The sequence below is a fragment of the Phacochoerus africanus genome, chromosome 11, assembly GCF_016906955.1.
Source record: "Phacochoerus africanus isolate WHEZ1 chromosome 11, ROS_Pafr_v1, whole genome shotgun sequence".
Classification (NCBI taxonomy): domain Eukaryota; kingdom Metazoa; phylum Chordata; class Mammalia; order Artiodactyla; family Suidae; genus Phacochoerus; species Phacochoerus africanus.
This window is the reverse complement of record NC_062554.1, coordinates 12,152,335-12,170,453: the sequence shown is the minus strand read 5'-3', so window position 1 is coordinate 12,170,453 and position 18,119 is coordinate 12,152,335. Positions and strand designations below refer to the sequence as shown.

At 41.7% G+C, this 18,119-nt stretch overlaps 1 protein-coding gene across 3 annotated transcripts in view; it reads left to right on the top strand.

Moving 5' to 3' along the window:
- ALG8 (ALG8 alpha-1,3-glucosyltransferase) overlaps positions 1-17,810 on the top strand; it is a 30,868-nt gene extending 13,058 nt beyond the window's left edge. For all 3 annotated transcript variants that reach the window (XM_047753051.1, XM_047753050.1, XM_047753052.1), the window contains 10 exons: positions 2,432-2,541; positions 3,677-3,744; positions 6,108-6,234; positions 6,453-6,556; positions 8,090-8,210; positions 10,247-10,386; positions 11,988-12,127; positions 13,465-13,562; positions 13,872-13,944; positions 17,551-17,810. In XM_047753051.1, the coding sequence (XP_047609007.1) occupies positions 2,432-2,541; positions 3,677-3,744; positions 6,108-6,234; positions 6,453-6,556; positions 8,090-8,210; positions 10,247-10,386; positions 11,988-12,127; positions 13,465-13,562; positions 13,872-13,944; positions 17,551-17,782 (1,213 nt within the window). In that variant the 3' untranslated portion in view covers positions 17,783-17,810. The remainder of the gene's footprint in view (positions 1-2,431; positions 2,542-3,676; positions 3,745-6,107; positions 6,235-6,452; positions 6,557-8,089; positions 8,211-10,246; positions 10,387-11,987; positions 12,128-13,464; positions 13,563-13,871; positions 13,945-17,550) is intronic.
- The last annotated feature ends 309 nt before the right edge of the window (positions 17,811-18,119 follow it).

Below are 18,119 nucleotides of genomic sequence, written 5' to 3'. Positions count from 1 at the left end.
GCCTGCATAACAGCACAGCACACTCATGCCCACATACCCATAGGGCTAACCACCAATGACGTTTCCATTCTAGCGCGCCCGAGAAATCTCAGAGTGCTTTTACTTGTAGTCTTCACGAAGACTCAGACACTAACTTTTTTTTTCCTCTTCTTTTTTTATTTTTTACTACTCAGTGAATTTATTATATTTATAGTTGTACAATGATCATCACAATCCAATTTTATAGGATTTCCGACCCACAACCCAGCACATCCCCCCACCCCCAAATTGTCTCCTTTGGAGACCATAAGTTTTTCAAAGTCTGTGTGTCAGTATCTGTTCTGCAAAGAAGTTCAGTCTGTCCTTTTTTCAGATTCCACACGTCAGTGAAAGCATTTGATGTTGGTGTCTCATTGTCTGACCGACTTCACTTAGCATGATAATTTCTAGGTCCATCCATGTTGCTAAAAATGCCGTATTTCATTCCTTTTAATGGCTGAGTGATATTCCATTGTGTATATGTACCACATCTTCTTGATCCACTCCTCTGTTGAAAATAGCAGACACTAACTTTTAAGTTACATTTATATTTCATGTTTTTATGTTTTGCACCTTATGGTTACAAAGTACTTTTAGGCAGTTGAATACACATACATAGCATGTTTTGCCCAGTGACTTCCAAGTAGTAAGTTCCTGGTTAATGTTGGTTTCTCTTCTGTCCTGGTACTTAAGCCTGCGAGTGTGATTGTGACAGAGCAGTAACCTTGTCATAAATAGGTCATTTCTGTTTGTAAGGGCTTCTAGACTGAACTCTTGCCCAACTCAGGAACAAGTCCCTTGGGGATGTTTTAGCCCCCTGCTCATTTTCATGGAGTAACTCGTGTTTGGCACCAGGACCTTCAGTCTCTTTATGACCTGGCAAGATTTGGAAGGGAAGGTGATGTGTAATGTACTTTTAACTCATAGTGTTTAAATTTAAATGCTTTAAATTTGAACTCCCAGGAGAAGTATATATGGACAGAGAGAGGGCACAGAATTCATTTTCACCTGCAATGTAGAGGGAACAGTTAAATAAGATAAAAATGTAGGAGTTCCCTTCATGGCTCAGTGGTTAACAAGTCCGACTAGGAACCATGAGGTTGTGGGTTTGATCCCTGACCTTGCTCAGTGGGTTAAGGATCCTGTGTTGCCGTGAGCTGTGGTGTAGGTTGCAGACATGGCTTGGATCCCGTATTGCTGTGGCTGTGGTGAAGGCTGTCAACTGCAGCTCCAGTTCCACCCCTAGCCTGGGAATTCTCCATATGTCAAGGGTTCGGCCTTAAAAAAAAAAAAAAGAGCTGCAGGTTTGCAGCTGTATTCTTTTTTTTAAATCCCCTCTACCACCTACCTCCCAAACCCCCATGGTCTTTTCTTAATTTGGCTGCTATGATGATACATAATTTAGAGTGCTATGTTGTCTTGGTCTGCATTTTTTAGGCTTAAGGACTGAAATAGTGTGTGCCCTCTCAGTTTTCAGAATCCTTACTTTTGAGTTTTGGTGGCTGTTTTTGTTTTTGTATTAAAAGAAGACTTTCTTTCAAATCAGCATAGCTAAGAAAGAGACCTAGAACTGACCCTGAGGCCTTTCTTACTACTACAGCCTTTTTAAGCAATCAAGAATGCCATGGAAAACCCAATCCCTGTTGCTTTTTGCCGGGCCGGGGGTGGAGCGGGGCACCCACAGCATGTGGAAGTTCCTGGGCCAGAGATCAAACCTATACCACAGCAGCCACCCAAGACACTGCAGTGACAACACTGGATCCTTAACCTACTGCACCACCAGAGAACTCCCCCAATCTCTGTTTCTAGGGAAGTCACAGAGAAGCATCTAAAATTATTTCCAACCCACTGGAGAGAGATGACACCTAAGGGTGCTTTAATTAGGAAGTTGTCATTGTCACCAGAACTGGACTCCATCACCATTTTTTTGCTCCTAATAACTGGCAATATTAGCCCTGTGATTTGTAATGAAGGACTATAAGAAATTATCTTGGAGTGTCTTTCCTCCTTTTTAAAAAGAAAACTCCCCCCGGCCCTAGAGAAGTAAGGTAATTCTCTGAAAGAAAGCACCTGGCCGGCACCGAGCCCTCCTTAGATATAGCAGCTGCATTTCCCTCGTCCTTTCTCTCCTTCATTCCTCCATCTCTTCCTTCCCTTTCTTTTCCTTCATATTTTTGAGTTGATACAAACCTGAGTTATCCAACTGCTCTTCAGCCTGCATGTTGCTTTTCACTAATGCATTTTCCAAATAAAATCGTTACACATTTAAAAAGAGAATGGCATGGACAGTTTATTGGGAACGGCTAATAAAATGCATCAGAGTGTATCAGCGTGTACTCTGTAGAAGTATTATGTGATGTTCTAATGAAGGTTAAAGTTGTTTCTCATTCTCTCGCCTTGTGTCCCAATATAGGTGCTGTAAGTGCATTGATGGGAAAAAAGCAGGCAAAGAACTTACAGAGAAGCCAAAGTTTATTCTATCAGTACTACTGCTGTGGAACTTCGGGTTGTTAATTGTAGACCGTATCCTTGACATTTTATGGGCTGCTCCTAACTTATTTGATGTATATTAAGTATAAGATTAATTCTTTCTGTGATGGTGATTCCTAAACACAAGCTGCTTTTGAAAGTGGACATGGAGCGAGTTAGTCAGTTCTCCAAACTGTGATCTCTGCCCAACTTTACTAGACTCTGGTTGCTAGAGGACTTTGTCCCTAAAAAGTAAGTAGTGATATGCTAGAACCTGTTAAACTGCCGGTAAGGCAGTATCCTGGGACTCATTAACCGTTCTTAGGTTAATCTATGCATATCTTAAATAGTTTTATAATGTATTACTCTAAATTCCTTTTATAGGAAAGGGCATATCACGTGTTGCATATGGAAACAGATGCTTTTCTACCATTTTGGTCTGCCACATATTAATAGACAGATTCTTAAGTCCAAAGAGTCTGGATGTCACTAACATCCTAATGATAAAAGCGATATTTCTGGGAGTTCCCTTTGTGGCTCAGTGGTTAATGAATCCGACTAGGAACCATGAGGTTGTGGGTTTGATCCCTGGCCTTGCTCAGTGGGTTAGGGATCCTGCGTTGCCCTGAGCTGTGGTGTAGTTTGCAGACGTAGCTTGGATCCTGTGTTGCTGTGGCTGTGGCATAGGCTGGCGGCTACAGCTCCGATTGAACCCCTAGCCTGGCCCTGGGAATCGGCCCTAGAAAAGGAAAAAAAAAGACAGAAATTTTAAAAATTTTTAAAAATTTAAGAAAAGAAAACAATGGAAAGTTTCTTGTTTTCTTCTTAAACATAAATATTAATTTATTCTGCTATATAGCACAGGGAACTATATCCAATCAGTTGCGATGGAACATGATGGAAGACACTATGAGAAAAAGAATGTATATGTGTGTGTATAACTGGGTCACTTTGCCATACAGCAGAAATTGACAGAACATTATAAATCAACTCTAATAAATTTTTTTTACTTTTAATTTAACAGCTTGTTCAGGATTTGACTGTTAAAACACAATGAGAAGTCCAAACTGGTGGTAGTATTTTTGTCTTTAATTTACCTATAAAAGCATCTGCAATTTTTATCCTGTCTGCTAGCACAGTTCATTGTGAATTTGGTATCCTCTGTTCTCTTTCCTTGACCTAAGTCCAGATATTCACTTCCAGTACAATGGCTTTTTATTTGGATTAATGCTACTCTCCATTGCACGATTATTTCAGGTAAACTTTCAGGATTCTTTCAAAATGAGCTAATTATATTAGTTTGGTTTTTAACCTCTAAAGGCATCAGCATAGTGGGTGATAGGTAGATTTATTTGACCAATTACTTTGAATTGCCACATGCTATAGAGACTTCTCTGGAGTATTTCTCACAAATTCCTTTTGATAACAATTTTCTTCACTTTACAGACGAGAAAATCATGCCCTAAAAGCTTGTGAGAGTGTGACAGGCCTGAAATAAACTTGAGTTTCTATATTTGGTTGAGATTGTTTTTCTAGGAATGAAATCTTCAGTGTTTTATACAGTATGGTAACTGTTGCGGTGGGAAAAGTATGGAGTTTTGAATCAGAAGACCTGAGTTGAAATCTGAAATAACCCTAATAAGCTGTGTGACTCAGACTGGAGTTATTCAAATGCATTGGCTCCCTCAGATTGGATGTATTCTATAGAGTATCTTTGAGCAACCCTTGCAGCTCTTCTATGAGGTTGCTAAAAGTTACCCTTCTTTCATGAAGGAGGAAATCAGGGAATTGGGATTTCTGGGACATTCATCTGCACACTGAATCAGAATCTCTGGGATTGGGTTTTAGGAACCTCCAGGGAATTTGGATACACCATCAGGTTTGGGAACCATTAACCCAAGGCAAGTCTTTCAACCCTCTCAGCCTTAGTTTTCTCATCCGCAAAATTAAAACTCACCCCTTGATACATTCTGTTTGTAAAATGGGGGCCACCTACCTCACAGGGACTTTGGAAAGATCAAAATTCATTAATCCATTTTAAAGTTCTTTGTCAACTATAAATATCTGGATAAGTTGTTTTCTGTTAACCATAGAAAGCCACAGAGTACATAGATCATAAGTGGTGTTCAATGAATGAGTGATGGTTGGTTGTTGAACAAATGAACTAAAGTTAGCTGTAGAACCAGCTAGACTTTCTCCGAGTCCTAAATAAATCATAAAACTGGTGGAGACTTTGGACGCATCCCGTTGTTTTTCCTTTATCATTCCTAACTCATCTATTCTAGACCACACCCGGTGAGACAGTGAAAGGAGGAACCAGGTCTTTCATGGTCCCTTTGGCAGTTTCTTTGCTGAACCTCTGGACCATTATCTCACTTGATCCTTCCAAAATTCCTGTGAGGTAGGTAGCCCGCAGACTTCTTTAGTGTTAGTCAACTCAGTTTGGGTCGCATGTGTGTTTGTTCCCTCAATCAGAATGCCTTTAATCCTCCGAGGTGGTTCATTAGATCCACTAATTACTTGGTGCCTTCAGCCTGATTGTACTTCACGTTACCTGACCCATAAAATAAGATGTAAATGCTTCTTTGTTAGCATAGCTTTAAGTGTAATCATTCATATTCTTATTCCCAGATCTCAGGAAATCAACTCCAGCTGTTGTTGTAAGGGGGGCGAGGGTAATTGAATTCTCTGAGCTTTTCAGTTTCTTAGGGAGAATTTGTAGTGTATTGTTATGATGATAAATCTTGTACCTCAGCATCCGACTTAATAAATATTTGTTGAAATAATGGATTTATGAACCTAGTGGACTCAGTATAAAGGCTAGCTGGAAACACCTTCTTGTCCTTATATTGCATGTAGACTACTTGACTGAATTTTAAAAACTTTTTATGGTAGAAAATTTTAATTATATACAAAAGTAGAAAAAAATAATAGTGATCTAAATATATACACATATAGAGGATTATTTTGAAACACATCTCAGACATCATATTTCATTCATTCAGTATTTCAGAAAGTAGTAGGCATACCTCACAGATATTGTGGGTTCAGTTCCAGACCGCCACACTAAAGTGAATGTCATAATAAAGTGAGTCACCTGAATTTTTTAGTTTCCTAGTGCGTATAAACGTTTTTGCTGTCACACATGCGGCATATGGAAGCTCCTGGGCTAGGTGTTGCATGGGAGCTGCAGCTGAGGCCTGTGCCACAGCCATGGTAACACTGGATCCGAGTTGCATCCGCAACCTACACCACAGGTTGTAGCAATGCAGAATCCCTACCCCACTGAAAAAGGTCAGGGATTGAACCTATATCCTCATGGATACTCTGTCAGGTTCTTAATCCACTGAGCCACAACAGGAACGCCATATTTTTTTTTTAATAATTTTAGATGTATAGGAAAGTTGCAAAGATGCTAAGAGTTCCTGTACCCCTTTAATGTTACCATCTTATGTAACTATGGTGCAGTCATCAAGATAAGAAACCAGTACTGGTACATTCAGATTGCACCAGTTTTTGCGCTAATATCCTTTTTCTGTTCCATGGTCCCTTTTTCTGTTCTGGATTATTGTGTGGTCCAGCTGAATTTTGAATCGATATCTCCCTTTTAAATCCCCTAGAAAAGGCATATGGAAGGAGCGTTTCTCTTTGCTGTTCTCCTGCATTTCAAGCACATCTACCTCTATGTAGCACCAGCTTACGGTATATATCTGCTACGATCTTACTGTTTCACTGCAAATAAACCAGGCAAGTTTTAGTGATCATTTTGTCTTTATTTTGTCTTGACTTGGTGGCTTGCTTTGTCAGAGGGTTTTATGAGGCACAGCAGTTAATCTCTCAACTCTTGACCCTATAAACCCTTTTCCCATCCTGGCTTTTCTCTGCCCTTGGCATATCATTTAGTGTATTGTATTGAGTCATGGCTTTCCATGCTCCTGGTTAATGATAATGTTTCTTCTCTTTAGATGGGTCCATCCGATGGAACAGTTTCAGCTTTGTCCGTCTTACTTCACTGGGACTGATTGTTTTCCTAGTTTCTGCTCTTTCATTGGGTCCTTTTCTAGCCTTGGTAAGTCTTTTGCTATAAATATGAGTTTGCTATTGTTTAGGAAAAAATAAAGCCAGGAATCTTAAAAATAAGCACAGGAGTTCCCGTTGTGGAGAGGAGGAAACGAGTCTGACTGGTGTCCATGAGGATGCAGATTCCATCCCTGGCCTCGCTCAGTGAGTCGGGGATCTGGCATTGCTGTGAGCTGTGGTGTAGATCACAGACTCGGCTCAGATCCCAAGTTGCTCTGACTATGGTGTAGGCAGACAGCTACAGCTCCAGTTTGACTCCAAGCCTGGGAACTTCCATATGCTTCGGGTGCGGCCCTAAAAAGCAAAAAGTAAAAATAAAAATTAATTAAAAATAAGCACAGGAGGGAGTTCCCGTCATGGCTCAGTGGCTAACGAATCTGACTAGGAACCATGAGGTTGTGGGTTGGATCCCTGGCCTTGCTCAGTGGGTTAAGGATCCAGCGTTGCCGTGAGCTGTGGTATAGGTTGCAGATGCGGCTCGGATCCTACATTGCTATGGCTCTGGTGTAGGCCAGCGGCTACAGCTCCGATTCAACTCCTAGCCTAGGAACCTCCATATGCTGCGGGAGCGGCCCAAGAAATGGCAAAAAGACAAAAAAAAAGCACAGGAGGAGTTCCCGTCGTGGCAGCAGAAATGAATCCGACTAGGAGCCCTGAGGTTACGGGTTTGATCCCTGGCCTTGCTCAGTGGGTTAAAGATCCGGCGTTGCCACGAGCTGTGGTGTAAGTCACAGACACGGCTCAGATCCTGCGTTGCTGTGGCTCTGGTGTAGGCCGGCAGCAACAGCTCCGATTAGACCCCTAGCCTAGAAACTTCCATATGCCACAGGTGTGGCCCTATAAAGACAAATAAATAAATACGCACAAGGGTTCCCATCATGGTACAGTGGAAACAAATCCAACTAGGAACCATGAGGTTGCAGGTTCGACCCCTAGCCTGGGAACCTCCATATGCTGCGAGTTCCACCCTAAAAAGACTAAATAAATAAATAAATAAGCACAAATCCTCCTTTTTCACTTCTCTCCAATATGATTCCCCAAAGATAGGATGGTATTCTTTCAGACACTTTCGTGTATTTTCAAATATGTGTGTCCATGTATTTGTATGTTTAACTATATGCCTCACTTAGAGTTGATCATAGCTAGTCACAGATTTCCATATTTGCAATTTTGCTTATTTGCTCTAATTTATTTTTTTTATTTTGGGTTTTTTTTTTTGTCTTTTTTGTCTTTTAGGGCCACACCCTGGCATATGGAGGTTCCCAGGCTAGGAGTTGAATCGGAGCTGTAGCTGCCAGCCTACACCAGAGCCACAGCAACACGGGATCTGAGCCGCGTCTGCGACCCACACCACAGCTCACAGCATTGCCAGATCCTTAACCCACTGAGCGAAGCCAGGGATTGAGCCCTCATCCATGGATACTAGACTGGTTCATAATCTGCTGAACCACCATGGGAACTCCCCCTAGTTCTCTTTTTGAATTTGGAAAAAATTCTGATCACTGTTTACTCTTTCCAACAGAACCAACTGCCTCAAGTCTTTTCCCGACTCTTCCCTTTCAAGAGGGGCCTCTGCCATGCATACTGGGCTCCAAACTTCTGGGCTTTGTACAACGCTTTGGACAAAGTGCTGTCTGTCATCGGTATGATGGGAAGCCTCCTTACATAGACTGAGAATATTGAACGGACTAGTCACATTGAGAAATGGAAAGACCTGCTTTGTGTTTTTGAATGTGGCTGAACTGTCTGTTCTCCAGCCTTGCACTTTAGCTTTCAGAATGAACAGGGCGTAGTTCCACGGACGGAGGCTCCAGGGCAGGAAACAGACTGCCCTGAAGTGTTCCTCATTAAAGCTCTGTGCACCAATGAGGTTGTTGATTCTCTCCTTGGAAAAAAATAACATTTTGACATTTTTTGAAAGATAATTTTTGCCTTAAGCATTATTCAGTAGTTATAACCCTACTATTAAACTTAGAAATGTGAAGAAGCAGGAGAGAAGGGTAAGTTGTCCCTCTGCATAGTAAACCCATACGGAAAATGGTAGCCCTGCTCTTTAGCATGCGATGAAAAGAAAGGGAAAATTTAGGTTATGCTTTTAAGTTTGAGGCGTAGTGAGAAATAATGTATACCTTGAGCCGGGTTTGCAAATAACTATGGAATCACTCATAATCTCTCATTTGTGAATACATTCTAGCTTGATGCGAAATGGCAGGCTCAAGAGAAGGGGAGGCAAACTTGTCCTGTAATGGGCCAGACAGTAAATATTTTCTATTTTGCAGGCTATTTAAGATGTTTCGTTGTTTGTTTGTTTGTTTGTTTACAACCTTTAAAAATGTAAAAACCTGTTGTGAGAATCAAATGCAGCAATAAAGAAGTGCTAGTCTGTCAGTAGCAGCACCTTTGGAACCAGGTAGAACTGGGTTCGGTTCTTTCACCCAACAGTGGTGTGACTCGGGGCAAGTTCCTCATCTCTCTCTGCCCCCGGGGGACTGAAAGTAATGGCTACAGTGCCCTTGGCACATGGTAGGTGCTTAATGCATGGTGGCTACTATTTTTGATACATACTTGTAGGAAACCATAGTTTGATATTGTCCCTCACCCACTGAGAACCTAGCCTTGATGTATGTGGCATCTTACCAAGTAAGTTCTCAACATTTGTAAAAGCTTTAAACAACCAGCATGATGCGGGGTGACAGGGCCCCTTGCCTTATCTGAGTCAGGAAACTACTGTACTCACCTTGTAGACCTGTCTCCTCAATGATGTCTTACCTGGAAAGTCAGTGGCAGGTTAGGCAACTGTGTTTCAGGGAGATTTAAGAGAGGATCAGCAGGCTGAAGGGAAGAGGTGAATGCATGGAAAATATGGTGGTAGTTTCCACCTTTCCCTCATTTCACGAATTTTCAGTGGTAGTAACTACGGCCATGCAGGTGCTCAGACTGGGCCTGACTATCCTATTAGCTTGTTTGGCCTGGGGCTCGCCTCATTGTCCTCAGACTTGGGTTCGTTTTAGTAAGTATTTCTGAATGCCTATGTGCTGGAGATAGAAATGAATTATCATTTACACTTTAAGGAACCCGGTATAGTAGAGGAAGTGAGTGTATAACCAGAGTGTGATGAACACCAGTTAGAAACATGTGTGAGAGACCTAGCCCCCGAGAAAATCAACTCTGCTTGAGTAGGAGCATTCTCAGATGAGTACGTGAGTTAGGAGTTAATTTTACAATGTGAGTAGGCCATCCCAGGTGTCAAGAGTAGTTTGTCAGTTCATTGTGGCCAAGCTGCCCTTAAAGATGAGGCTGCAGAGCTGGAAAGGGGCTAGATCATGGCAAATACTGTGCTACGCTTTGGAATATGGACTTTATCCCGCAGGCAAGGAAGGACTCCAAGCTGGCGTGGGACATGGTCAGAGCTGTATTTTAGAAGGCTTTCTTCATTTTAGAGATGAGAGCAGATTTTTATTCATGCTGCCTGCCGGCAAAGTTTCCTGTGCCAGTACAACAGTTGCAGTCTAAACCAGCAGCCTGTTTGGTAGAATAGTGTAAGACTGAGGTATTGAAATCTTAGCCTTGAAGCCATCAAAAGATTTAGTAGCTTATTTTTTATTTTCCCCAAGGAATTGGTTGGTAAAATACGGTGTGCCATTGATCAAATCAAAACAACATAAAATATCTATTTTAGGTTTAGAATTGAAACTGCTTGACCCCAGCAAGATTCCCAAGGCCTCAATGACAAGTGGTTTGGTTCAGCAGTTCCAACACTCGGTCCTTCCCTCAGTGACCCCCCTGGCCACCCTCATCTGCACTCTGATTGCCATACTGGTAAGAATTGACCCATGATACCCATTGCTTGCATTTTCTCTGCTTTTCTTTTGTGTGGCCAGTTGAACTTCAGCTTTCACGTTTTCCCATCCATAGGATAAATTCCATGGCTGTAATTCTGCTGCACATTGAGGCATTTCCTGGCAATTCTTAGGCTAACTGAACACCATGAGGATACTAGCAAAGCCTCTGGGAGAGAGGTTCTCGCCAGATAGACCATCTGTTGACCATCTGATGAGGAAGAAAGACAAGCCCAGGGAGGAGGGAGCTTGAACCACACCCTGGAGAAAGAGGACAATGTAGTAGGGAGATCAGGTTTTTGTTTTCATACATGGCTAGCTAATCAAAATCCACATTTGTCTGGACTGCACGGCTATTTTGTCTTGATGATAATGAGTTGAGAGCGTTAGTCAGCAATGACTATTTGAGCATCAGATAAGAATCTAATATGAATCAGGTCCTTTATAAGCATCATTTGTAGTTGCTTTTGTTAGTGATCATGATGCCCTCAATTTCATGATAGAATTTTAGTAGAATCCAATATAAATGCCTCAATCCTATTTATAATTACACTCAGTTCTAATTTTGGTTTCTAGATGATCAAGCCCACTCTCAAGACACCTGACCCCACTTAATTATGTGGTAGTACTAGTAGGTAATTAAGCTCTGTTGGCCTACTTTTACACATGTTCTTACTGAAGTTAAAACTTTTCTAAAACTACAGCCTTAGAGTAGTTGTGGCGCAGCAGGTTAAGGATCTGGTATTGTCACTGCAGGGGCCTGGGGTCCCTGCTATGGCCTGGGTTCAGTCCCTGGCCCAGGAACTTCCCTATGCCATGGTTGCAGGCAAAAAAAATGAAATGAAAGAAATGAAATGAATAGCCTTATAAGCTGAAGGCCATGGTTTTGTTGTAAATTATATTCCAGCCCACAGAGTTAGGTCTTTATTTATTAATATTGCTAAGATCTAATTTATTATTAGCCCCAAAATATCATTGAACTTTTGTAGTTTGACCTAATAGGATCATGACTATTAATTAGTTACAAAGATGTAATAAGGGGTTATATTGTATATCCTAGAACTTCTCACTAATTTTTATGAGTAGAATTACATTTACTGAGTTAAATATTTTTTTTGAGTAGTTTTTATGTTAACTTTTGGTCTGTTCACAAAGCAAATTATCCCAGTTTAATGGGAAATGGTCTTAAGATCTGCTGTTGTTTAGAGATGGTGTAAACTACATGCACCTGAGCAATGTTTTGGTAAAGCCTATTTTATTTTATTTTATTTTATTTTTGTCTTTTTGCTACTTCTTGGGCCGCTTCCGCGGCATATGGAGGTTCCCAGGCTAGGGGTCCAATCGGAGCTGTAGCTGCCAGCCTACACCAGAGCCACAGCAACGTGGGATCCGAGCCGCGTCTGCAACGTACACCACAGCTCACGGCAACACCGGATCGTTAACCCACTGAGCAAGGGCAGGGACCGAACCCGCAACCTCATGGTTCCTAGTCGGATTCGTTAACCACTGCGCCACAACGGGAACTCCGGTAAAGCCTATTTTAAATGATAGTGACGTTTTATCTTTGCCTGTTGTTTCTAGCCCTCTATTTTCTGTCTTTGGTTTAAACCTCAAGGGCCCAGAGCCTTTCTCCGATGTCTGATTCTTTGTGCCTTGAGCTCCTTCATGTTTGGATGGCATGTCCATGAAAAAGCCATACTCCTTGCGGTTCTCCCAATGAGGTAAGCTCAGTCCTCCAGCATTGCTGGCATATTTCTCATTGAGCTTATTGTTTTCCATTTCATCAGTCCCTTCTTGACGTATTCAGTGAGATGGGCAAAGGCAAAGGCTTAAGGGAACAAATTTATACCCAGATAGGGACAGGGATGCTTAAACTGGGATCTCTGTACCCATTAAGGTTTTAAGGTATGCAAAACTGCCCCTACCCCTGCATTTTTGGTAAGGGATACTGTAGTGGTTAAGAACCATGATACCAGACTCTTACTTCTGGATGTTGAACTGCAGCATAGTATGGAAAAAGCGTGAGCTTAGTGTCATCACACTTGTGAAAATAAGGCCCTTGTTAGGTGTTGTTAGAGTAAGAATCAAGTCCATTACAGAGGAATACCTGACATATGTACAGCCCTTGAAATTTGCCGGAACTGTTTTTCTTCTTGTTTGGGGTTTTTTTCTGGGGCCGGGGTGGGGGGGTGTTAGGGTTTTGTTTGACGTTATTTCTTTCAGCCTCATGACAACAGTTAAGATAAACGGGTATGTTTAACATTTGCAAAACTGGGGATCTGCGTTTAAGTGACTTACCCAAAGCCACACAGCCAGCAAGTTATCAGGGTTAGGGCTTAAGCCCAAATCTTATCATGCTAAATCAAGATCTTCTCACTGTACTGTGCTTTTTGAAAAAAAAAGGGGAAAGGCATTCTGAATGCATTATTGTCCATGTTATATGCAGCTGAAGCCTAATCAGATAGATGGTAATAGAATCAGCCTTTTTCTTGAGGTTTTTTTTTTTTTTTTTCCCCTCCCCTAAATCCTGAAAGAAAGCCTTTAGGTTCTGAAAGAACAGGAAGCAAAATTTTCAGGTCAGTCTATGGCTTATCTGGGTTCATTTAGCAACTTGGAGTTTCCAATTTAAAAATAGAGCAAAACTTCAAATATCTGTAGTAAGAATGTTTACTGAACACCTGCAGGTGTGGGGTCTTGTCCAAGAGAAGAGCTATAGGGCTGGAAATAAAAACCCCAAGTCCTCTTTCCCTGGCTACCGCCACTAAGCAGCTCCCAATCCCAAAATATTCCTTTGTTTGAGCAGACAGTTACTCAGAGAGGCAAGATTCTTGTTTGAATATTCCCTGATTCAGTGTGGTACATTCTTCTATCTATTGCTTAAAGTTTCCCGTTTAAAAAAAATTAACATTCTCACTTGAACAGGTAGCAAAGAATCAGTATGTTATTTTATGCATAAGCCAATTCTAGAAATAATAATAGATACAGGTTATTTCAGCTCTTTGGAAATATATGTTTCATTTGTGGTTTAAGGAATTATTGTAAGAATTTTTATTTTTAGCCTTTTGTCTGTGGGAAAAGCAGGAGATGCTTCGATTTTTCTGATTCTGACCACAGCAGGACATTATTCCCTCTTCCCGCTGCTCTTCACGGCACCAGGTAAACAGCTTCTTTTTAGAGAGATCTACGTGATTGCCCTGCCCTTTCATCAGAACCTAGAGATCAATACTATCTGATTTAAACAACCTTAAAATCTCTTAGAAAGACAGAGCTCATCCATTCCCTTAAAACTTTCAATATGTTCCTAATTATGAGTATCTTTAGATGTCACAAAAATGCATAGTTAAGCTCAAAAAGTATTACTAGCACTATATAGCTGTGTCAGTATGATTATGTTACCTTAGGCATTATAACCTTTCTCTTATCAACTAAATTATCATGTGTATTTTTTTTTAATTTTTTTGACAGAACTTCCCATTAAAATCTTACTCATGTTGCTATTTACCATCTATAGTATTTCCTCGCTGAAGACTCTATTCAGGTAATCTAAAAAAGTGCATTTAAAATTATATTTACTCTTGTGAAATGCTTGCTTCTAAGTGCTCAATAAGCTTTTAATTTTTTTGATTAAGTATGGTTGATTTATAATGTTTCTTCAATTTGCGTTGTACAGCAAAGTGACCCAGTCACACATAGTTCCCTGTTCCATACAGTAGGGCCCCATTGCCCATCCATTCCAGATAGAACAGTTTGCGTCCACACTGCCCGTCTATCCCACCCCCTCCCCTCTCCTCCCCTGGGAACCACAAGTCTGCTCTCCCTGGCCAGGATCTGATTCTGTTTTGTAGATAAGATCATCTGGGCCGTGTTTTTGTTGTTTTTTTTTAAGGCTGCACCAGTGGCATAACGGAAGTTCCCAGGCTGAGGGTCAAAGTAGAGCTACAGCTGCTGGCCCGCGCCACAGCTACAGCAGTGTGGTATCGGATCCACATCTGCAGTCAACACAGCTCACAGCACTGCTGGATCCTTAACTCACTGAACTAGGTCAGGGATCAAACCCGCATCCTCGTGGATACGAGTCGGATTCGTTTCTGCTGTACAACGGGAACTCCTGTTTTTTTAAGGTTTTTTTTGTTTTTTGTTTTTTGGTCTTTTTGCCTTTTCTAGGGCCGCTCCTGCAGCATATGGAGGTTCCCAGGGTAGGGGTCTAATCCAAGCTGTAGCCGCTGGCCTACGCCGGAGCCAGAGCAACGGCAGATCCGAGCCTTGTCTGCGTCCTACACCACAGCTTATGACAACGCCAGATCCTTAACCCACTGAGCAGGGCCAGGGATCAAACCCGCAACCTCATGGTTCCTAGTCGGATTCGTTAACCACTGAGCCACGAAGGGAACTCCTCTGTTTTTTAAGTTTTAAAGATAATATAACATTACAAAATATCAGCAGCTGAAGAGAGAAGTTACCCATGTTCTGACCTGACAACAAAGATCATGGCTTTAGTTTGGGAGAATATTTGAGGAGGGATTACATAGCTTAAATTAAAACCTTATATGGAGTTCCCATCGTGGCTCAGTGGTTAAGGAATCCGACTAGGAACCATGAGGTTGCAGGTTTGATCCCTGGCCTTGCTCAATGGGTTAAGGATCCGGCGTTGCCATGAATATGGTGTAGGTCACACATGCTTCTCAGATCCCTCGTTGCTGTGGTTCTGGCGTAGGCCGGCAGCTACAGCTCCCATTAGACCCCTAGCCTGGGAACCTCCATATGCCACAGGAGCGGCCCTAGAAAAGACAAAAAAAAAAAAACTTATGTGAAAACTGAAAAATGGGAGTTCCTGTCGTGGCTCAGTGGTAACAAACCCAACTAGCCTCCAGGAGAACACAGGTTCAATCCCTGGCCTCGCTTAGTGGGTTAAGGATCCGGAATTGCTGTGAGCTGTGGTGTAGGTCACAGACACAGCTCGGATCTAGCATTGCTGTGGCTGTGGCATAGGCTAGCAGCTACAGCTCTGATTCGACCCCTAGCCTGGGAACGTACATATGCCATGGGTGCGGCCCTAAAAAAAAAAAAAAAAGCTAAAATTAAATTGAATCCCTGGCCCAGAAACTTCCATATGCTGCTTTTGTAGCCATTAAAAAAATAAAGAATGTGTAGGGAATGTTCTTAGCAATGTGCCTAATTTTAAAAAAAGAAAACTAAAAAATGGAATGTAAAATATTCATTATAAGTAAAACCACATAAATACAGATTTATAGGGAGTTCCTGTCATGGCTCAACAGAAAGAAATCTGACTAGCATCCATGAGGATGCAGGTTTGATCCCTGGTCTCACTCAGTGGGTTAATGATCTGTCCAGTGGGGCCCTAAAAAGACTAAATAAATAAATACAGATTTATAAAACTAAAAGATGTGTAAAAATTCTTACACATGTTAGAATTATGGGTGGAATTTTTTTCTTTTCTAAACTTTATATAATATCATTGATGTAATTTTGCAAGCTTACAGTTTATATATGATTGGGTTCATAAAACCTCATATACTTAATTATGTTAAAACAGTTATAATGATGTGACCCAGCAATTCCATTCTTTTTGTTTGTTTGTTTTTTTGTTTTTGTTTTTTTGTCTTTTTGCCTTTTCCAGGGACGCTTCTGCGGCACATGGAGGTTCCCAGGCTAGGGGTCGAATCGGAGCTGTAGCTGCCAGCCTACACCACAGCCACAGCAACGAGGGGTCTGAGCCACGTCTGTGACCTACACCACATTCACAGCAATGCTGGATCCTTAACCCACTGAGCAAGGCCAGGGATCGAACCCGCAACCTCATGGTTCCTAGTCGGATTCATTAACCACTGCGCCACGATGGGAACTCCAGCAATTCTATTCTTAAGTGTATACCCAAAAAAATTGAAAGCAGATACTTGGGAGTTCCCATTGTAGCTCAGCGGTTAACGAACCTGACTGGCATCCATGAGGATGCAGGTTCAGTCCCTGGCCTCGTTCAGTGGGTTAAGGATCTGGCGTTGCCGTGAGCTGTGGTGAAGGTCGCAGATGCAGCTCGGATCCCGTGTTGCTGTGGCTGTGGTGTTGGCTGGCGGCTACAGCTCCGATTGGACCCCTAGCCTGAGAACCTCCATATGCTGCAAGATCGGCCCTAAAAAGGAAGACAAAAACAAAAAACAAAAAAACAGATACTTGTATACCAAAGTTCATTGCAATTTGATTCATAGTAGCCAAAAGGTAGAAACTGCTCAAATGTTCATCAGCAAAATGGATGGATAAACAAAATGGTATATATACAGTGAAACGTCACTAAGCCTGAAAGAGGCATGAAGCTCTGATAATGTACTACAGCATGGACGAGCCTGGAAGTTCAGAGTAGGTGAAATAAGCCAGACACAAAAGGACAAATACTGTGTGATTTCATTAATATGAAATATTTCAAATAGGCAAATTCAGATAAACATAAAGTAGATTAGGGAGTTCTCTAGTGACAGAGTGGGTTAGGAATCTGGTATTGTCACTGCAGAGGCTTGGGTCATTGCTGTGGCGCAGGTTCAATCCCTGGCCCTGGAACCTCATATGCTGTGGGTGCAGCAAAAAATAAATAAAAAGTACATTAGTAGTACGGGGACTGATGGGGGCATTGGTGATACTGCATAGGGAGTTATTACTTCATGTCTCCAGAGACTCTTTTGCAGGTGTTGCAAATGTTTTGAAAATGAATAGTGGTAATGGTTGAACTACATTATCAGTATACTTGATACTACTGAGTTATATACTTAAAAGTGGTTAAAATGGCAAATTCATATTATTTTACCCAAACAAAAAAACATATATTACCATATTCTTATTCCAGTATCACAGTATCCTGCACTCTTTCCTCTTCCAAATGCATAGCTAATTCTCTCTGAGCCCCTTCAGCAAAGTGACAGTATAGATGATGACTGGGGAAATTTGGCTTGTTGAGATAATGTTGTGATATGTCATTGTCATTTTTCCCTAACTGTGAAATTTAAGGGATTCTTTTGACTCTGGCTTTAGCTGTACTTGACGTCAAGAGAGTGCAGGTGGGAAGCTTTAGCTGAGAAATGTTTGCAGAACCAGAATGACTCATCTAAAATCAGACCTCCCTCCTTTTTTTCTTCAGAAAAGAAAAACCTCTTTTTAATTGGATGGAAACTTTCTACCTCCTTGGCCTGGGGCCTCTGGAAGTCTTCTGCGAATTCCTGTTCCCTCTCACCTCCTGGAAGCTGAAGTTTCCCTTTATCCCTTTGTTACTGACCTCAGTGTATTGTGCCCTGGGCATCATATACGCTTGGTTCAAACTGTATATTTCGGTATTGACTGACCCTCCTGTGAGCAAGACAAAGAAGCAATGAATAAAGGAACTGCTGGGATGTATTCCAAGCAATTACTTCATGGTAAATTAATCAGAACTTGAAGAAAGTTGCTGGTGGCAGGAACCATTCATTTCAGTAGATCTGTTTGAGGACCATTCTTTGAAAGTTGGCCCTGCCCAGCCTAGCAACCTGATTGTCACCATGGTGAGAAGCCACTTGTGGTCCATAGCAGTGAAACACAGCTGAAACAAATCTCTCCTTCCCCTGTTAAAGTAGTCTGAGGTCATTGAGACTGCCCGGCTTGCTCTAGGCAGGCGGGGAGCCTGGTCGGCAGCATGACTATCTGTGGCCTGTGATAACCGCTGTCAGGCTATAA